Source organism: Tachysurus vachellii, chromosome 22, assembly GCF_030014155.1.
Source record: "Tachysurus vachellii isolate PV-2020 chromosome 22, HZAU_Pvac_v1, whole genome shotgun sequence".
NCBI classification, from domain to species: Eukaryota; Metazoa; Chordata; class Actinopteri; order Siluriformes; family Bagridae; genus Tachysurus; species Tachysurus vachellii.
The window spans coordinates 6,043,683-6,065,921 of record NC_083481.1 but is presented as its reverse complement, the minus strand read 5'-3'; the positions used below and the strand labels follow the sequence as shown (position 1 = coordinate 6,065,921).

General features: G+C 36.2%; 1 protein-coding gene across 1 annotated transcript in view; it reads right to left on the bottom strand.

Moving 5' to 3' along the window:
• The window catches only part of LOC132837926 (metabotropic glutamate receptor 7), a 218,721-nt gene that overhangs the window by 10,735 nt on the left and 185,747 nt on the right, over positions 1–22,239 (bottom strand). Inside the window, exon 9 of the mRNA XM_060857929.1 lies at positions 1,461–1,707. Within this exon, the coding sequence (XP_060713912.1) occupies positions 1,461–1,707 (247 nt within the window). The remainder of the gene's footprint in view (positions 1–1,460; positions 1,708–22,239) is intronic.

The window sequence follows — 22,239 nt, the reverse complement described above, 5'->3', positions numbered from 1 at the left end:
CCATTAGTATATTTTCTTTATATTTCATATATATATATATATATATACATTTTTGTAATCATCTAACTTTCTCCTATTGGTGGCTTTTGGATGAGTGTCGTAGCAGTTGTGAGATTTTAATGAAAATATATTTCGGACACTGCGTGAACTTTGATGTCACACTTTGTTGGTTCAGTATCAGTGTATATGTCAGTATAAAACTAACAATCTCAGTTCACAAGAAGAAGAAGTTTTTATCCGAACAAAGATCAGACAAATACTGTAATCGTAGCGTGAAACCATATACAGTCCTTGCTTTCAAGACGAGACAATGAGAAGTCTTTTTCAGAAGCTGCAATTGTGTCCAACACAATAAATAAGTGCAACACAATTACACTTGATTATATACAGTTATAGAAAGAAAATTATTTATAATCACACTATAAGGTGTCACTCAGATGAAGTTTTGAGTCTGGTTCCTCTCAAGGTTTCTTCCTCATATCATCTCCCCAGAATTGTCTTCTGTGGCTTGCTCATTAGGGATAAGTATAGATTGCTTAATGTGAATTATTATATTCTTGTAAAGCTGCTATACAAATATAGTTGAATTGAATTGAACTGAATCAATGGTGTTTGTTCTTCACTGTCCGCTTGGAATCCCGCAGCCCAGTCATATCCATGATTACTTTTTTTCTTGATATGATCATGCGAATAGAATAGAAAAGAAACTCTCATTTCCAAAAAGACTCAAATAGCAGTGATAATGATGATTGTGTCCTAGTGTCCTATCTTCAGAAAATTTCTTCTTAAGCATTGGATAAGCAAGCTTGTCTGTGTGTGTGTGTGTGTGTGTGTGTGTATTCCTTTCACAAAAGAATAGAAATAATGGCAAGCATTCATCACTCAGCCTTGGTTGTATTGATTTCTTAAAAATTTACACTTGTGATTAAAAAAGAGAGAACTTGTTTGGAGCCATTTCTGATATTACCCTGATACAGACAGGGTTGAATTTAGTAACCTTCAAGTATATATGAGTCAAACCTGTAGACATAATGCAACTGTTGAAAAACTAAAAATGGATAATGAGTCTTTTTTATATTAAATAAGCAGGACAGGGGGTCTAGCAAAAGGATTTGATTTGCTTTTATTTTATTTTGTGCTTAATTGAACAGCTGGAGAACAATGGCATGCACCGATAACAATGAGCACAATTGCTTATGGAACATGTTTTTTTTTTTTTAATCATTTCATTCATTTTACCAACACCTACACTCTGAGAAGATCATCTGCTCACAACCATACCAAATGTCGTGACTTACACTCGACTGACTACGATTACTCATACCTTTCCTCCCACTGTGAATTGGTAAAAATAACAAAGGCTTAACTTCCCATCATTAGCAAGCGTGCGTCATCTAAGGTGAATAAATGGCAGAGCTGCGGCGGATGTGTGGACGTTTTATATACGACGTGCTACTTACTGTTGGGGTCGACGTTTTCGCATAGTTCTGTCTTGGCCTCGCCGTTTGGCCGGTCGCTGGGTTTGTGCGAGAGGCGCGATGACATGGTTGCCGCTGTCACTACCGCTTTGAAGCTGCGTTTGCGTTTCTGGACGTTTAGTTCAGGATGGAAGATGATCACATAGACCTTGGGCATGTAGAGCATACCCAGAGCCACCGAGGCGCTCAAGTTCATGGAGATAGTCAGCGTGGTGGTCTGGATGTACAGCTGAGGAGGAAGAAAATCAGATTATTAAGGATTGACGCATAGTATAGTAGAATTTTTTATTTTTGGTTGTTGTTGTTTGGTTATTCTTTGTTGTTGTTGACGTTGTTGTTTCACAAAACTAAAATGGAGAAATGAACCAAGATTTTTTCTTCTCTTGTTTCCAGGCAGATTTCTACAGAGGTGTCTATTTTGTGAGACTTTCAATGGTTCTAATGAGCAGAAAATCAACAGAAAACTATTAAAAGATTTGCAGTGGTTGAGAGAGTTTTTTTTTAGAACAGCATCATCGATTACAATCTTTACTTTCAAGAACATTGGTCACAAATACATTATTCATTATTAAACACAAACCAGATACACATTATTGAAAATCTCCTTGAAAATTCCTACATTATTTCCAAACAAAGTCTAAAAAGTCACTAAATGTTGGATGTTTTTTGATGCATCTGGGCGAGCTGTAGGATATGACGTTTGTACTGTAGACACCAATCCAGGAAAACAAAAGACCACATTCATTAACATACTGATGTATTTGCAGCATTCATCCATCCATTCATCCTTTGTAACTGGGGTGGTTTAAATGAGGCTGTACTGTAGGTTATTTATAATTTGCTTAAAAAAAAAAAAAAAAATATATATATATATATATATATATATATATATATATATATATATATATATATATATATATATATAGGAATCAAACAGAAAAAACTCCTTTATTTTTACATGTAATTATACTATTCATTTGTTTAGTATTTTAGTAATTATGCTATTTACAGTATACCATTTATTTATCTGATTTCATATTTTAGCATGCCATGAAAAAATAAAAACATTTACTTCTTTCCTTGAAACTTTCCATTATCCAGCTATGAAGGCTAGTTCTCATTGAGGTTTTATTTTTTTTTTTTAAATGTATCTTAGCCTTTTCTTAATTAGGCTTAAGTAGATGTTTTGATCAAGGTCAGCTTAAGGAGGAGCCATTTTGTTGCTCTTAGCAATGCAGTGACAAACCATATCTTCCAACAACCACATATACAGTGTTGGGCAGTAACGCGTTATTAGAAACGTGTTACTGTTACGCAGTTACTTTTGACAGTAACTAATACTCTAACGCCTTAATTTTTAAATAAAGTAACTCCGTTACCGTTACCATATGGTGCGTTTGTCCGTTACTTTTTTAAATGAATTCATTTTGGCTGAAGTGTAGCCTACAGCCTAACCTGTTTACAGCAGCGACGCATTGTAGGATTGGTGGATGCCAACCTGTAAACACGAAGACGCCGCACTGTGGGCGTGTTTCCGTTTATTCAAGTATGTGCGGCAGTAATGGCGAGTCAAGGCGAGGGCAAGACGAGTTTCTCAAAGTGGAAATATGCTCATTATTTCACTTTAGTTGAGTATAAAGACAAAAACCTTTTAGTCAAATGTAAGCTGTGTCTTTCTGGTTCGAAGGTCCTGTCTACTGCGATAAACAGCAACTCCAATCTGTCAAAGCACCTCTAGATACTACATGCCTCGACGAAGCTAGAAGCTAAACCCGGTGTCGGTGGACACACTCGAAGTGAGTCAAGACCCTCCAGCCAAACAACAGCGACTAGATTTTAACCAGACTGTTAGCCAGGGAGAGATTTGTGTTTGTATAGACCATAATGTATAAAAGGCTAAGATACTTTTTAAACATGAGTTTTTGAATGAAAAAAACTTTTTGAATGAAGTAACTAGTAACGGTAACTAGTTCTATTTCTTAGTAACTAGAACAACACTGTACATACTGTATACCACATCTAAATACAAAAATCGTTACTGTTTTATTTTTTTGTTTCATGACCAGTTTCAAGTGTTTAATCACTATTTAACAGCTAGATGGAAGATGCTAACTAGTCACGTAACTGCGGAGCTTTGTGTCGCATCCCATTAGCTTGCCAATTGAACTACAATTACAGGTTGCATTTTGTGAGTAACTCATCAGATTAACACTTAAACCCTGTCTAATTAAAGGAAAATACTGTGAATGCATGTGAGTACATGAAGACATTTCATTTATCAAATGCCTATCTTAATTATATTGCAATTATATTGTAGAGTTACAGTCTGTAAGAAACACAGTTGAGTTTTAGCATGCTGATTGGTGGATTGGTGACTATAAATTTAAGGTGAATGGTGAACTCGGATGACCCCATCCTGGATGTATTCATACTTTGGCATAGTGTTCACAGGATAGACTGGGATTCATTCACCATGACCCTAGTCTTGTGTAGCCAGACATGTAGACTGATAGAAGAAGATCTAGACTCAAGAGCAGCTTTTATTGGCCAAGGACTGCCCAAGAGGGCTTCAGACTGAAATTTGTGCAAAGAAATGAGTCTAGACCGTGAACATCACATCATATGAAAGATCAAGCATTTAACCGATCCTATAATATTATTATAATATCATAGTAATTAATGTCATAGTTGTAAACACGGCGATTTCCTTCTTCCAAATTTATAGGTGGACAATTAAAAAATTCAACAATCAATTGTATGACAACTTCAAAACTCCTGATGTGTTTCCAATTTTATGTCACATGAAATTAAGGCATAGAAGCCTTTATTATTGACACACATACATTACAAAACAGTGGAATTATTTTTCTTCACATATCCCAAATAAGGAGGTTGAAGTCAAAGCACAAGAGCAGCTATGATATAGTGCCTTTGGAGCAGGGATGGTTAATGGCCTTGCTCAATTGCCCAAAGTGGTAGATTGGCAGTGCTGGGGCTTGAACTTCCACCAGTTCCCCCTGATATATCAGACATTCAGCCCACGGTTCATGAGTGTGACAGCTGAGGCTAATACTGTGACCCTAAACATGATAAAGTGTTTACTAAAGATGCACAAATACATGAAGTGGATATTATTCACAATTAAACATATGCAAAGTTATTGTCAGTCGTTGATAAAATGACAACTCCAACACAAAAAGCATGCTTTGACAAGCAAGTGCAAGCTTGATAACATGTTTGTTCAAGAATCCTTTAATTGAGTGTTGTCAATGTCAAAAAGCAATTTGTCTGCTAGGATTGAAGATAAAGCCTGGTCTTGTAATCCAAGTGGAACAAAATACTACATTTTTGAAAAGCTCATGGTAACATTTTTTAAACAGAAAGATGAGGATGCAGTTATTCCAAGCGTACAGCTTAGATTTGAGGGTGTGGAATCTTGCTCCAAAGCCTAGCAATTGTTCTATGAAAATCTTATGAGTTAGCAAAAATCTTCTCCCAATTTGGCATGTGTGGAGAGTGTTGAGGGTGTGGAGAGTGTTGAGGAAGTATGAGGGTGCCGTTCCAGACATGATACACATAGTGAATCATGCCTTTGTGGTTATAGGAAATATAAGCAGTCTTCAAATGCAGCTCGACCAATTAATTTAGTGGAGCAGAACTAACTGCGTTATAAAGGTTATGAAGTTCCACAATTTCCATTTTATTGCTGCTGTTCCTCCTTTGCTGAGGTTCTATTTCTGTTTGGGGTTTGGTTTTTAGAGCTTATATTGTTAATTAATGCAAACATGCAATCACACTTCCCTGTTATGTTAGTTTGAATAAGACGTGTGGGTTGGTGGAAAGACACACTAATAATTAATCAGACAAATGCCGGCATTCATGAGTGTAAGCGAACGGCACAAAGTGACACATAGTAAAAGGAAACATGAGAAGACTGAAGTTGTACATGGTTTGATAACAATATAAGATGTCAGACCTGCCAGCATTGAATTTAGATGGGGATATTTGGTGTAATCTAGATAGACTATATTTGCTAGAATATACCACAACGCTGTTCATGCTATTGTTCAGTGATCTGATGAATACAGTCTGCCAGTATATAACAACATATAAACACAAGCAGTCCAAGATTTCTATTATTTGAATTTAAGTCAATGATCCTTTGGTCTTCTAATAATAATTTATATACTGTACAATACCTTGCATTTGCCACCTTCCCCTTTTCCACATTTTATAGTGTTGCAACATTCTTGTCAATAATTAAATACTTTTTAAAAAAGTAAAAATGTAGTTAAGTTACAAATTATGTGCCTTTTTATGGAACCTGGTTGCACCAGGACTAATACGTGGCTTTCAAGGAAACGTAAGGGTGAATATTCACGCAGTAACATCGATTAAAATGTTTGATTTGTCGATTAAAATGTTGACTAATTTCACAAACTATATTGTCTTTCTGCTTAATATTTAATATTACCTAACTATTTAAGCCTATTTCTAGATATTTGTAGTCATTTTAGCGCATTATCACTTTATTTAGCTTTTATTTTCCTTTATTTTTTAAGATGCAATTTTACAATTGATTAAGACAGTTTTAAGCTTGAGGTTATTAAACAGGAACACACTTAATACTCTATAACTCAAATGCAGCAATAAACTTCTAACTTTTTACTTCTAACACTGCAAAGTGCATGTGTTGAAGTTTAAAGAACAAGGGAGTGAATATTGTACAACGAAACCCTTGAGGAAATTTTGAAGAGCCTGTTTTTTTTCCTATAAGAGTGTGCAGTATGACCAAAGTCAGGGTAAGCTTATTTAACAATATCTGTCAAACTAGCCTTGCAAAATTGATCATTTTGACAGTTTGACATGGCTAGATTTCTTTTGCGATAAACATAACATTGGTGTTCAAAACTAGGTTTCCCTTTATCAATTTTTTGATGTGATGTGGTTCAATATCTAAAAAAAAAAACAAAAACATAAAAAAAAAAAACAAAAAAAAAAAAACAAACAAACAAACAGATGCACAACTCTTATTTCTTATCCAAGTTCTGTCAGTTGGACATCTGAGTTAGATGGATTCATGGGCTGAACTTTTTTGGAGCGATAGCTCTCTTTTCCTCTTAACCAATCACTTTGACTTTGAAACACAATATCAGCCTCTAAAATTTTTTGACAAGCAACACGTATGGAAAGCAAACTGAATCTGCTATACGCAGGAGCACGCACACAAACACAAGCCCAAGGCCGAGTCCTGCACCTTTGGAAAGAAAATAGGCTTAAAACACTTAGTGAAAAGGAGGAAGAGCGTGGAATATGGGGGTATAAAGCCGCGCGTTATCTTCAGTCACTCTGGATTAAAGTGACAACGTGTCACTGCTTAGAGAGTATTTCTTAAACAGAGGAAGTCAGTGAGATATATACATGAAACTAACACAAGAAACTTGTATACAATTGTAAACAATAGTTCTTGGTATCATTTATTTTCATTTTTCTTTTCATTTCTTTCAGATATTTTCACCCCAATGATCTGACTATTGAGATGTAAATTCCACAGAACAGTACTAACTCTAGACATGCTGACAAGTCTGGGCCTTACCTTGGCCATTATTTCCACTAAACAACTATTTAAGAAAGCCCAAATGCAATTTAAACAAATTCTTCTGTCGGGTCTTCATCAGCGATAATTTGAAGACTTCAGCAGGAAGGAATAAGTGTTAAGCCTGTAACGAACTGTAATGAAGTCTGGAATGAAATGACCGTGACCTATCAGTTCCTCAGGAGCTCTTGGTTGCTTAATTCCACTCAACTACTAACTGTTGTAGAAAAGACATTATTTACATTGACATTATTTCCTGTCCAGTGTCACCCAAATGAGTTTGGTGTCTGGTTCTGGTGTCTGGTTCCTCTCAAGGTTTCATCATCTCAGGTAGATTTACCTCGCCACCGTCGCCTGAGGTTTGCTCATTTGGGACAGATCTTAGAGATAAATAGTAACTTCATTGTAAACTTTAACATTTTTATTCTGTTTCTATACTTATGTAAAGCTCCTTTGCGACAATGTGATTTGTTAAAAGTGCTATTCAAATAAATTACATTGAAATTCACCATGCTGCCACTGCTGGGCCCCTGAGCAAGGCCCTTAACCCTCAGTTGCTCAGTTGTATAAAACGTAAGTTGCTCTGGATAAGGGAACCTGCCAAATGTCATAAACGTAACTGACTTTCAGTTGTCACTCTCTCATTAGCCACCACACTGTCACTTTTAGCTTCAACCACATTCAATTCATTTTTAGTAGATAACATACATTGTCACAAAAAATGTACAGGAATATAAAAATTCTGTATAAAAATGACACATTTTATCATTTTTATTTATATTCATCCCTAATGAAAGCCAAATGAAACAGTGGCAAGAAAAAACACTATTTTATATACTATACTATTCCATATTTCGGCTATTTATTTTAAGTTTATTACCACTTTATTGCAAATGTCTCTTTATTTCTATATATTTCCTTACATATTTATATATTCTATATTTCCTTCAGAGTAATTTGTAGTCAAGAAAGGTACTTGTGTAACCAGGAGCTTTTGAGCAACTTAGGCATAAGCATTTATTAACCCCTAACCCCTAACATCTAACCCTAACCCCTAACATCTAACCCTAACCCCTAACATCTAACCCTAACCCCTAACATCTAACCCTAACCGCTAACCCAAACCCAAGCATTTTACACTAAGCTTACCCTTTTCTACTACATATTTTTTTACAGTGTACTCTGTTTATTCTTAATTTGTTCTCTTTTACCTTCTTAATTTAAATTCCTATCAGAGTTTTATCTTCAAATGCCCTTGTTACCGTCTGATAGTTGCCAAACTAAAATTCGTTGTATTGTGTTTATTAGTTCTGTCTGCTGTCTGACAGTCTGTTTGTTGATCGCTTGACCTGTGTCTGTTTACTGATCTGAGATTGCCTTACGGTTTGGGATTTGTCCGCTATTTCGCATAAATGCCACGTAACCGGCACCTGCATCCTCATTAGCGTTTCTCTTCTGACAGGTTTATAATATGCTATCATTCTATAGCAGCAGCTCATGAGCTGGGATGTGGAAGGCAATTCACAACATATAAGCCCAAGAATGGCTCAAATAAAAGCATGTTGATTAAGAAAGAAAAACGTTGTTAATATGGTGAAGATATCTGTGAGGAGACAGTTATTAAACATTTATGTGATTGGAAGGAGTCTCCAGTGTCAGCATTTTATAAGCAAGTATTTTGCTTTCTGTTTTATTTGACAACTTGACACATGTGCTTTTATGTCTTAATGAGAGAGAGAGAAAGAGAGAGAGAGAGAGAGTTTTGCTAACACAACATTGAATGTACACACTATTAAGATGCCCATTAAATTATGTCCACTTATTTCTTCTCTTAGAACTCAAGATTCTAAGTTTTGTGAAAAAATTATAATTAATTATAAACCAATATATAAAAGTATAATATCTCATTTTTAAAAATAAACAAATACTCTAATTACAGGCAAACTGATGTGGTATTATTATTATTATTATATAAAACATAATCTGCATATGCTTTTATTGGCAAATGAAATTTGTGCTAGTATTAATAACACTGCGTCCTGTCAGATTGACCCATCGTTGGTTATTTTCCTATAACTGCACCTCCGCTGGTTTTATTCCTTAAGCATTCATATTTGAGAACTCTTTAAATGATTAGATTGTACATTGGGGGGGGCACGGTGGCTTAGTGGTTAGCACGTTCGCCTCACACCTCCAGGGTTGGGGGTTCGATTCCCGCCTCCGCCTTGTGTGTGTGGAGTTTGCATGTTCTCCCCGTGCCTCGGGGGTTTCCTCCGGGTACTCTGGTTTCCTCCCCCGGTCCAAAGACATGCATGGTAGGTTAATTGGCATCTCTGGAAAATTGTCCGTAGTGTGTGATTGCGTGAGTGAATGAGTGTGTGTGCACTGCGATGGGTTGGCACTCCATCCAGGGTGTATCCTGCCTTGATGCCCGATGACGCCTGAGATAGGCACAGGCTCCCCGTGACCCGAGGTAGTTCGGATAAGCGGTAGAAAATGAATGAATGAATGAGAGATTTTACATTTACATTTCTGGCATTTAGCAGACAGCCTTATCCAGAGTGACTTATTTCAATTTATACAACTAAGCAATTGAGGGTTAAGGTCCTTGCTCAGGTGCCCAGCAGTGGAAACATCCCTGATGACTAGATTAGTATGAAGAGGTTAAGTTATGTGTTAATATTTGATTATTACGTGGCTATAAGGTACTATAGATGAGTCATAATGAATTCATTACTTTTATGAGGTAATTTCACCTGATATCTTTACATTACATTACATTTCCAATCCGCAATGTATTTTTGCAGTAGTTACAAATTAATTAAACTAATACAAGCCTGAAGAGTGGAAGCTATGAGTTTATGAGGTTATGGTTATGCTTAGTGAAAATTGGAAGCTTTACTAAAGCAGGGTTTAATGGCATGGTGGTTTGCCTCACTCCCCCATAGTTGAAGGATTGATTCATGTCTCCGAACTGTGTTCACGTGTTCGTGCTGTGTTTTGTTTGGTTTCCTTTCGCTACTCAGGTTTCCTCCCCCCTGTGTTGTTGGCTACTTGACAAGTTGTTTCTAAATTGTCTGTAGTGTATGAATGGGTGTGTGAGTGTTAGGGACTGTGCCTTGTGAAGGTTTGGCACCCAATTCAGGAGTGTGACATGACGAAGAAGTTCAATGGTGTACATGGGCACAAACAAAACAGGCACAAATGAATGTTTTTGGCCTTGATAAAGAGTTAATAATCTAGTGCCACTCAAACGCTTACAAAAATACCTTAAACCTTTAATAAAAGCCATATTCTGCACTTTAACCTCAATATTTCTAATTTAAAATGCAGCAAAGAGATGCCATCTAATTATTGCCTCAAAAGGTTGGATGGATGGATGGATGGATAAAACAGGTTTTATAAAAAGGTCCACTTCAGCATTAATTTCTAATCCAGTACTGTATTCAAATATTTAAATCCTGCACAGTAAATGAATCCGCTCTCACTGAGGCACGGTGAAGGCCTGAATCCCTCCTGGTTTTGATATAACCCGCAAATGACGCAAATGCAATTAGCAGTAATGCCGTTCCTATCGCTTTGGCTGGACGGATAAAACCCTTATCATGAAAGTGCTCATACAATGAGCCAGAACAAATTAAACTCATGCACTTCAGGACCGGGAGGCCGCACGCTTACGAGGCATCCATTTAAGAGTAGCTATGCATTATCCTGCATTCAAACCAATAAATGTATTCAGTGAAAATTACTCTGCAGAATGAGTTACACAGGTCAGCAAATTGACTGAGGCGCCACTGCAACGATGGCTTTCTCCTTTTATTGCAATATCACACATGGGTTATTTTCATTTATTTGGCCCGGTAAGAAGTCACCATGGCTGTATGACAATATTAGTGCAGAAGGACTGATCCTGGGCTTCTAAACAACATCATCAAACACTAAGCTATTTGTAATGCTTGCTGCACCATTTAGGAAAAGGCAGATGCATTTACAAGCTGCTTTCCAAAAAAGAAAAAAAAGGTTTGTTATTTATAATAATTGTGGTGTACAAAATTCATTAATGTGTCTATGATTCCTATAAATTCCTAAATAATGCATTGGTCAATTTTCTGAGATGACGTTTCACATCACTTTGAGAGTAATAATTCAGGAATTAAAATATTTCAGTATGCTTTTATAGAAAATAATCAACATCCTGTTGCTGGTGATGTGCAGCTTGACGTGGAACAAATTTACACCTCGAATTCTATATTTTTCCTTTCAAAATAAAGCAGTATTCTAATGATTACATTTTTATTGACGAACTAATGACACATCACGATTTTAATCCAATTATAGTTATGTTCAATGTTTTGGAACATCTAGAAAACAAGTTCATTCCTGATATTGTTTATATTATAGAAGCTATAAACAGTTTTCCAACCTCATCAAACTCTTTTTGTATCTATCTTGAATATAATATTACAAAGAAACACCTTTTCATGGTCCAGAGAAATGTCAAAGTTTTTATTTGGAAGATTTGGAAAAGTTAGAAAATGTGTAGATTTAAAGCACCTCTAAGTGAAACTGGAGACTCCATTCAGAAATCCGATCTCTACACGAAATACTTTGCCATATCATGAATCACAAACTTTAAAAAAAGCGGTTAATTCCCCAAATAAGTCCCTGTGTGAGCTGTTACTATAGAAATGATTGCATTATAATTAAAGCTTAACTATTCTTATGGCTGGCATTATAGGATTGCATTATAATTAAAGCTTAACTATTCTTATATTATAGGAAATTTATCAACCCAGTCAGACTTGAAAATTCAACATTTATGTGCTATAAGCATAGATTATCTGCTTGAAATTAATAGTCTGACATGGAAATGCTTCACGTCCAGAGAAATATCAAACCACAGATTTGCCTTTGTTGGAAAACATATCGTTTTAAAGCACCTTGACATCGAATGCATCTACAAACTGAAAACTTTGTCTTATAAACAATTAATTAGCCAGTTAAAACCAATTAAAGAAAACAATACTCCCAGACCTGGCATTAGAGAAAATTTATCAATCAAGTTAGATTTTAGAATTCAGCATTTGCTGTGCTATAAAAATAGATTACGGTCACAGTCTGTATTTCATTCAGTTCACCGTGGTCTACAAACACGGCCACACCAGAATAATTTTCCCATCAACCACCTGCACTTCCTCATTCCCAGTCACCATCCTTTTAATAATTTTCATCTGTGTTTAATTAGTATGTTGTGTTTATAAGTACTTATGTTTCAGTTTGTACTTACGTTCAGTTTTTTGTGTCTGTGATGTTACCGAGCCTGCCTGTTTGATTTATTTTTAGCATTTTATTTTTTGCCTTTTTTCTTTTTTTTTTTTATTCCTTTTCTATATTTACCTAGCCCTGTTTGTGAATCGACTTGGCCTGTTCTGGCCCAGTGTTGTAAATTTTTCAAATATTTTGACCTGTTCCTAATAAACTGACCTGCATTTGCATCCACTATTCTGGGTATAAAAAAAAAATGTAAACAAAAGATGCAAATGGAAATGCGTCAAGTCCTGGTCATAATCATAATAAGCTTTTTTCCTCTCTCTTATATTATTGCTGTATTCAAACCCTGTCTGCATCCTCTGACCTCTGATGATCCTTGGATAAGCTGGAATAAATTGACTCGACACATATGTCTAGCTGCCTTGGGCTCTCACATGCTACAGCAGTCCTGTTTAATGAAAATCTGGTGTAGCAAAAAAAAAAAAAAAAACAACAACAACAAAAAACCCAGTACTACAGCGCTATAGCACAGCAGCCCAGAAGGGAATACAGCATGGTGACAGACATGCATTATTACTCCATTCTGACTGTTTTATTATGTTCCTTATGGCCATATGGCATGTGTATCATGTAGATGATAATGATTCGCTCTGTCTGTGCACGAGTGTGCAGCTAGATAAAAATGCAAGAGCTGCAGAAATCACAGCACCTGTGGTCAGTGACCTAAATAAACACCTGGGACTACAGTCTGTGACAAAGACGTTGCTGTGAAATGGGAGCGAACATGCACAGCTGGACATGCAAATGCATTCGAATGTGTTTTCATAACGAACACTGTATACGTCTCAATTTGCAAATGGCAGCCGTTTTCTGGTTTACAGTGATTTACTGTGTGTGAACATAATGGAGCATTCCATTACGCCAACATGGAACCAGAGAAATATTCAAAATAGAATATTATTCAAGCATAGTGGCTTAGTGGTTAGCATATCTGCCTCGCATCTCAGGGGTTCAGGGGATTGATTCCCACTTAGAAGAAGAAGAAGAAGAAGAAGAAGAAGAAGAAGAAGAAGAAGAAGAAGTGGAAAACTAGATTTTGTCGCATATGCACTACATCACAGTGAAAATCTTTCTTCACATATCCCGACTTTGGAAGTTGGGGTCAAAGCGCAGCATCAGCCATGATACAGCACCCCTGGAGCAATGAGGTTTAAGGGCCTTGCTCAAGGGAACAACAGTGGAAGCTTGGCAGTGCTGGGAATTGAACCCCGATCAACCACCCAGAGCCTTAACCGCTTGTGCCACCACTGCTCTAACACTGTTTGTACACATGTTCTCCATAGGTAGTCCACAGACATGCATTTGAGATGGACTGGCATCTCTAAATTCCCTAGCGTGTGAATGAATGTTTTGGCACCCGATCTAGCATGTTCCCTACCTTGGGCTCCTGAAGATTCTGTGTGAACCTGTGTATAATATACAGGACTGAAAATGGATAGATGGATGGAATATTATTTTTTAGTTGAAATATTACCAGGAAAAAAAAAACATAACCCTACAGTATAGAGGAAGTATGCATTGTTCCAGAATAAGTGGCACGAGAGTGGGTTTCGTGGGTGTAAAAACAAAACCTTAATACATTTTCAATACAGTCTCACTACAATTTACTACAGTAGCATGCAATAGAAACTGTGGTTTATATGCAGGGTTTTACGGTGACCATATGATTATCAATCCATACCCGTTCAGAAACGGTTTAAAGTTCAGCATCAACTACTCAAATGTCACCTATTTTCTCTGCATTTAGAATAAAAATTAACAAATAAAAAGGAAAAAAAAATGAAAAACAGGCAACCCTGTGGAATTTGTATTCATAGACAAACCATTCAGAAGCAAAATGTGGGCTGGGATTATGTAAATTAACACATTAAAGGAAACATAATGAGATTTATGGATACTGCCTGCACCTGCCTGGGGTAAGATTGCGTGATTATAACCAAATCATTCTAAAAGAGGTGGCGAGGACAAATCTAACATCAAGCACTCACAATGTTTTGAAAGCATATCTGGGAAAAGGCAATGAGATAAACGGAACAGAAGCAAAAACATTTATTTGACCTTCAAAAAACACAGTGCGAGTCCATTAGCAGACCTTAGTGGTCCTTAAATGATAACTGTGGAAGTGGTGAGATATTAGCTTTTTATTATGACTTTGTTTACGTTCACCACAACCCAAAGAGTTGCCCTATGGCTTCTCTGGCATTTCCTCATACAGTAAATATGCAACTAACAATGTAATTGCGATGATTGTAACAGTCTAACTATATCCTGAAACTTTGAAAAAACAATGTAAAAACTTACTAAACATACTTTAGAGTGAATGGCATATAAGTTTTGAACTCTGTTTTAACATCAAATGTTGACTAGCATCACTACAGATAACCAGATAGCTTGCTACAAATAGAACATTATTGGCCTTCATTACTACCAGAACTTTTTCCAACACTTATGGACTTGACTTCATAAACAAAAAAGCTGTACTTATTTTAAACTTTTTTAGTTTAGTTTACTAGCTTACTAGAAAATTTGAAAGATTCTTGCATAAATAGTTTTATTATAGCTACGTTCACACATACAGCACTTTTATCTCTACATATCTCCAGCCAATGTACTATGAGGTCCTCATTAGGCATTACTAGTAATAACATTCACCAGTGTTTAATGAAGTAGAAGCAGTGTGTTCCATTACAGTTTCAATGTTATTGAATGCACTTCATAAACTTTGCATAAACGTTTCTCAATTTTGTCCCATCGCTGGACACGACCACATCTAGTGACCGTTGGTCGCAGTTACTCAAGTTGTTGGAAGTCATTAGTGAAAATGATTGATGTCCGGTCTCTTGGTGGCTGCGAGTCGCTGTATGTGTGAACGTAGCATAAGTTCTAACGTATAACACAGCACCACAAGCAGCCAAAAAAACATCAGCCCTGTGGATGAAGGCAGGGTAAGAGTTGAAGAGTCCACTCCCATCAGGATAGAACTAATTCATGATAAGATAAAGGTGAAGAGTTACTGTAAATGTAACCTACTGTAGTTATAGAATTTCCGGGACATGTTAAGGACATAATGTATAATACACTAGACTGGATATTAATGTATCGGGATATATGTCAGGCTATTAAATATGACCATTTAATAAAATTTGAACATGGCTTTGACTCCATTAAGCTGCTTAATTACTAATAAAGGTGAACTACCTCAGTAACGACTAGCACCTAAGACTCAATCAATTCAATTTCAAGCTGGTCCACATTACCACTGCATCTTATTTCAGGGTTCAATCTAATCGAATTTAAGACTTTTAAGAGCTTTTTAATACCAGGTGTAATGCAATTGAAGACCATTAGTGCAGCAATTGGTGAAGTTGGCCAAATGTTGCCTGAAGATTATGTCAACGATGGAGATGTTAATCCTAATAGCAGTGGTGGCCCTGATACAAGCAAAGCAGCCCAGTTGTTTCACAGTTACTTTACCAGCACAAGATGTGTTCATTTGCACAGTGGTTATCACATTTGGTGCTAAAAACTGTGTTACACTTTTCTCATTTCTATAGTAACAACTTGTATAACAGTATAATAGAAGCTCCAAATGTTGCATCACTGATATAGTGAGGTTTTCTTTGAGGAGGTTTATTTTTGTATTTTGAGAAAGAATCTCCAGTGTCCATTTTCTCCTTGTCTGATATTTTTGTTATGATTTGTTTCTGCTCATATTTTTCTATATACAATTCTGAATATTTTGGCTTTTTGACACTTGCATAACTTAACTTGGCTGGCAAGGGGAAGGACTGTTTGTAGATGTAACCCTTGTTTTGTTTCAAAAATGCCCTAAAACAATTATAAGTAACCAAAATAAGTTTTTTTTGCTGTTGTTGTTGTTTAACAATAGCAAGCATTGGAAAAAAAAAATCTGTGGTATAAAAGGAATAAAACTCTTGATGAGTTACTGTCAGCAAATCATTCACTTTGTAGAGGCATTACACCGACCTGTTGTTGATACTTTTCCTTTAATAGTATGTCACATTTATTTATTTTTTTACTGCTGACATACACTCACTGAGTACTTTATTAGGAATAGCTGTAGAGCTTATGGTTGTTTGTGCCAGATCAGCTAGTATGAGTATTTCTATAACTGCCAAACTCCTAGGATTTTCACACACAACAGTCTGTAGAGGTTAATCAGAATGGTGCAATTAAATAAAACAACAAAAAAAAATCCATTGAGCAGCAGTTCTGCATCATCAAGGCCTTGTTGATGAGAGGTCAACAGAGAATAGAGACCAGACTGGTTCAAGCTGACAGAAAGACTATAGTAGGTCAGATAAGCACTCTAAACATTTAAAAGAATTAGAAGTATCATCTCAGAAAACACAACAAGTTGTTGTGTTCTGCTTCACAGACCTTCAGTAAGAAGAGGCCAACCCTGTGAGGATCCCGAGGTATCTTGAGCGGCAGTTGGTTTTTGCATCATAAAGATTTCGGACTTTCAAAGAGAAGATGCCAACTCCATGTGGTCTTTGAGGACAAAAACCTCCTAATCAATACACAACTGACAGACTGTACATGACTGTAGAAAGGACATTATTCATAATAACACGCTCTGGTGTTTAGAACAATTTATAATCGCACCCTCCAGTGTCATTCAAATGAGGATGAGGTTCCCTTTTGAGTCTGGTTCCTCTCAAGGTTTCTTCCTCTTCCATCGAAGGAAGTTTTACCTCACCACAGTCATCTCAGGCTTGCTCATTGGGAATCAATACAAATATTATTTTTTACTATTAATATTATGTCCTGCAATGGGTTGGCACTCCGTCCAGGGTGTATCCTGCCTTGATGCCCAATGACGCCTGAGATAGGCACAGGCTCCCCGTGACCCGAGGTAGTTCGGATAAAGCGGTAGAAGATGAATGAATGAATGAATGAATGAATGAATGAATATTAATATTAATCTTGATCTTGTGTCTAATGTGTGAACAATGTCCATTGTTAAACGTACTATACAAATAAAACTGAACTGAATTGAACATGTCAAACCTTGAGGTGCATGAGCTACAACAGCAAAAGGCAACAGAAATCTAAGGCTGCATTTAGGACAGATTGGAAAAATGTAGCTTGTTCTGATATATCTTGATTTCTGCTCAGGCACACAAATGATGTACCTAATCTGCCTTGTGTTAAAGGTTCAGGATGGTGGAGGTGGTGTAACCGTGTGGGGAATGTTTTCTGGGCACACTTTAGGGCCTTAATACAAATTAATCCTTGCTTGAATGTCACAGCTTATCTCAGAGCATATGCATCCGTTCTTGGCCACAGTTTAGGCGTTGATTAATGGCTACATGTCACATTAACAATGACTTCTGTGTCCTTCAATGGGCTTCCCAGTCACTTCATCTGAATCCAATAGAACATCTTTGGGATGTGGTAGAAAAGGAGATTCACAGCATGACTGTGCAGGAATTGTGTGTCAACATGGACCAGAATCTTAAATGAATGTCTCCAGCATATACAAACCTATTCTATACTCAACAGCTAAACTAGACATATTCCTGAACTTTAGTTAATGAAACTCACTTTCAAGGTCTCACAGACCTAAAGACATGGGGTCAGGATTGATCCTGTACAGTTTATCCTTTGCAGTTGGATGCAAACACACACAAACACACACACACGCACACTTGGGCTGCATGAAAATTAGGACACTTCAAGCGAATAAACAAGAAAAGAAAACTAAGAACGGAGAAACACAAAACAACCTGAAACTCAGCTGTTCAACTGTTTCCTGCAATCTATAACATTTGTCATCTCTCCTCCACTTCCTTTATGCTTCAAGTGACAGAATGAACAACCCAAGCATAGGCACATCATTTGTTGTTTTCAATGTCTTGGACTTGTTAGAAGATTTGTGTAATTTTAAAAGAAAATAGGAAGCACTTTTGACTGAACTCATGGCTTCATAAATACAAAGACTGTTCTTTCTTGGGAGAAAATGAAGGCATGGCATTTTTTTTTTTGATTGCTTCTTTGTACTTATGTCAAGTAGAAACACTTCGGAAGCACTAAAAGCTGCTGTGTTTCATGTGTGACGGCTTTAACAAAGGAAACGGGGAGCTGAAGAATCTGGGTGGTGCTTTCCAAGGTTCCCCAGCTTTTTTTGGTAACAGCAGTGACTTGACGTGGTTCAATAACACATAAATACAGAAGCAACAAACCAAAAAAAGGATTTTAGAAAAATCGATAAATCCGCTTGGCCTATAAATAAAAAAAATCCTCCTGGAGTGAATGAGCACTGAGTATAAGATCTCTAAGGTTGAATTTAAATTAGTTTCACTTTATCTAAAACACTTGTATAACATTGTTTACTGTCAGAGAGGTCTGAGACTATCATTTTTAAATAAACACTAAATTGGAAATGGGCCACATATACAGCCTTGTGGGACACCACATTACATCACTAATAAAAGGATCTCTTTTTAAATCGTGTTTTATATCATTGTATTGTTGATGTTCCCAATAATTATTTCTCAGCATGCTTTGAATCATTTTCTAAAAGAGCAGTTCTGACAACTGACAAGTCCAGCTGCAAAGTTGACAGTATTGCACTCATTTGAATACATTATCATTTCACTAGTAACACTTACACAGAGACTTGCAAGACATCTCATTTAACAGATAAAAAGTGTGTCATTGTTCACATTATGACATGCTTTCCTAACATTTATGGAAGGAATCTGTTTTGCTCTACTTAACAGATAAAAGAAAAAGCAAGACTGGTGAGGGAATCATTGAATGGTGAGGGTGAGGGACATGAGGACATTTTTACCAATAAATATAAATGGAAAAAAAGGAAAATTATGTGATTAACTAATAAATACAGTGCAACTGTTGGCAGTTTGACTGTTTTTGTATCAGAGGAATGAAATGCTTCAGGATGTACTGTAATTAGAGAATAATTAACTTCCCGAAGTAAAAAAAGTGAACTGACCTTAAGTGACCACATTAACCTGCTGCAGTCAGAGCTGAATTAAAAGATTAGACAGAGGAATTGATCCAGCTTGACAAACCCCGGGTAGTATTGCCAAAAGCACTGTAACTGTAAGAAGTTTAAGGAATGCCTGAGTGTATTTATTTATTTTATTTTATTTATTTATTTATTTATTTATTTATTTATTTATTTATTTTTATCAGGTTTTTTTTATGTTTTTACTAAAATAAAAACTGTGAAAATAAGTTTTATACATCTTAATTTGTTTTTCTATAGTAACAGATCTTTCACAGTGACTTTCATGTTCCATGTAAACGGATATAAACATAAAAATAATTTGTGCAATACATTTATGTCGTGTTTATTGAAGACGTCTCTAGTGTCGCTTTTAAAGTTCTTAATTTTTAATTGGTAAAAAAATATATATATTTATTTATTTATTTATTGTGAGTGATATCCATGGAAAAAAGTAAAACATAAAGATTGAAAATGTCTGGGAAAGTCACCTTTTCACCACTCAAGTATGTATAGAATATTTATCTATCTATCTATCTATCTATCTATCTATCTATCTATCTATCTATCTATCTATCTATATATCTATCTATCTATCTATATATCTATCTTTTTGATAGATAGATAGATAGATAGATAGATAGATAGATAGATAGATAGATAGATAGATAGATAGATAGATAGGGTCAACGTTGATTGTCTAAAGTAAATCGCACACATTTTAGTTTTGTACAGGTTCCAGAATGTTCTTACAGTACCAGAAATACCAGAAAGGCAGATGTTGTGTGCTATTAGCCTCCTCAGCATAATCTCAGCATAATCTCACAACACTACCAGTGATCGCAGGTCTCTTCTGCCTCTTAGTGAATTAAATCAACAGGATTTGTATTGGATTGAGTAAAGCTACAGAGCATCCCAGATTACTCTCGCTCATCTGTCAGTTACTCGTGTCAAGCACGTGTCATTTGTGACAACCTGAGATGGGTATTATGCCATATTAGTGTCGGAGACAAGCGTCCTTCGCCTTATGCAGTGCTGTAATATTTGAATCTGCCATTTGGGAAATACGTAGGTTAAAATGAGCGTGAACACATTTGCATAGTTGAATAGGCTGTCAGAGGAGCTGTCAGTTACTTTAACCTAACACATGGAGATCTCAGAGGTTTCTGAAATCACAATCGTATTTGTGTTCCCAGTGACATATATCTGCTTAACCGTTATGCTGGATGATACTTGTTTCAGCTTTAGAAATGCAGATGGGGCTGAGTCATCACATAGCAGAAAGCCAATTTATTACAAGCTGTCAAAAAGGGAGGTTTCTCAACAACGCTGGATGTTCTGGGTGACTCATTATTTCTAGTAGATTCCTTCCTTAAAGTCACAATTTAGCCAAAATGAAATAGATGCAAATTTCTCTGAATGTATTTGATTAAACAAGGATGTTTTGTGTAACATGTAAGAAGTTTATAGCTACCAGTTTGCTCATGGTCCTCAAAAGGCATGGTCTGTTGGACAACTCATTAGCCCGGACGACCTGGACAAGCATCCCATGTGTTTAGGTTAATAGGTTAATTTATAGACGCCAGATGGATAAGAAAATGGAAAAGGACAGACAAAAAAAAATCCACATTCATTTAAAATTCTAAATAAATAACACTAGGTGTGTTATCCCAAATTGCACTAATGCATTATTCTATGCCATTTTGTAGCATCAGTAGTGTTAGTTGTGTGTTTACACTGAAAAGAAGTGTACTATAAAACATTTTCAAGATGGCTGACAACACTCTAGTGAAAAATACATCTTACAAATGTATTTTAAATTAGATCACATTGCGTTATTTATTTTTAACATCGTAAGTGAGCACTATCACACGTGTTTGACATCATTGTCATCTCTCTCACTCACTCATTTTCTACCGCTTATCCGAACTACCTCGGGTCATGGGGAGCCTGTGCCTATCTCAGGCGTCATCGGGCATCAAGGCAGGATAGAACATGGCACGGGGAGAACATGCAAACTCCTCACACACAAGGCAGAGGCAAACGTGCTAACCACTAAGCCACCGTGCCTCCCCTCATTGTCCACTCAACTTTGGATTAAGTATACTTGATGATCGAGTGCATAGTGTAGGTGTATAATGTGTAGTTTATAGTGTATAGTACGTCATTTTGGACTTCCAAACTTTTTTCTGATGACTCCCCACCACTCATGTATAAGATAAACCTTTCTGCAGGTCCTTAGTGTCATTCGGTGCTTTTGCATTGCCTGTCCTGTCATCTCACAGGCAGTTCAATCTAAAAGATTTCTTGGTCCATTGGTCCTTAGCTGTCATTTCTTAATGACATTCCAAGCTGAAAGTGCTTTACTCTCTTTTTTATCAGCTTCCTCTCCGCTTTAAGCATCAAGTAGCTTCATCTTCAGATCAGTCAGACAAGATATTATGTACTGGAAATAATTACTCCAGATGAATTTTGATCTGGGTATTTTGTCAATTAAAGTCTAATGAGTTGATTCATTTCTGAGACCTTATGAATAATAAAAAGGTGTACAAACTTTTGCATACATCACAATTGCTAATTTATTATTTTCTCTTTAATTAATAAAATATATTGTAAATGTGGAATTACATTTGCAGAAAAATAATTTTGATGATGTCATGTGTACGTTAAAAGCCAACCTTAAAAAAAACAATAAAATATGTCATTTGGTTAGGGGTGTAGAAACTTTTGCATGCAACTGTACGTAAAGCTTTTTGAGATGACATGAACATGTGGGATGCTATCTATTACGTTTTGGAAACTTTCATAGCAACTTTGTAGTTTAAAAGGAAAATGAA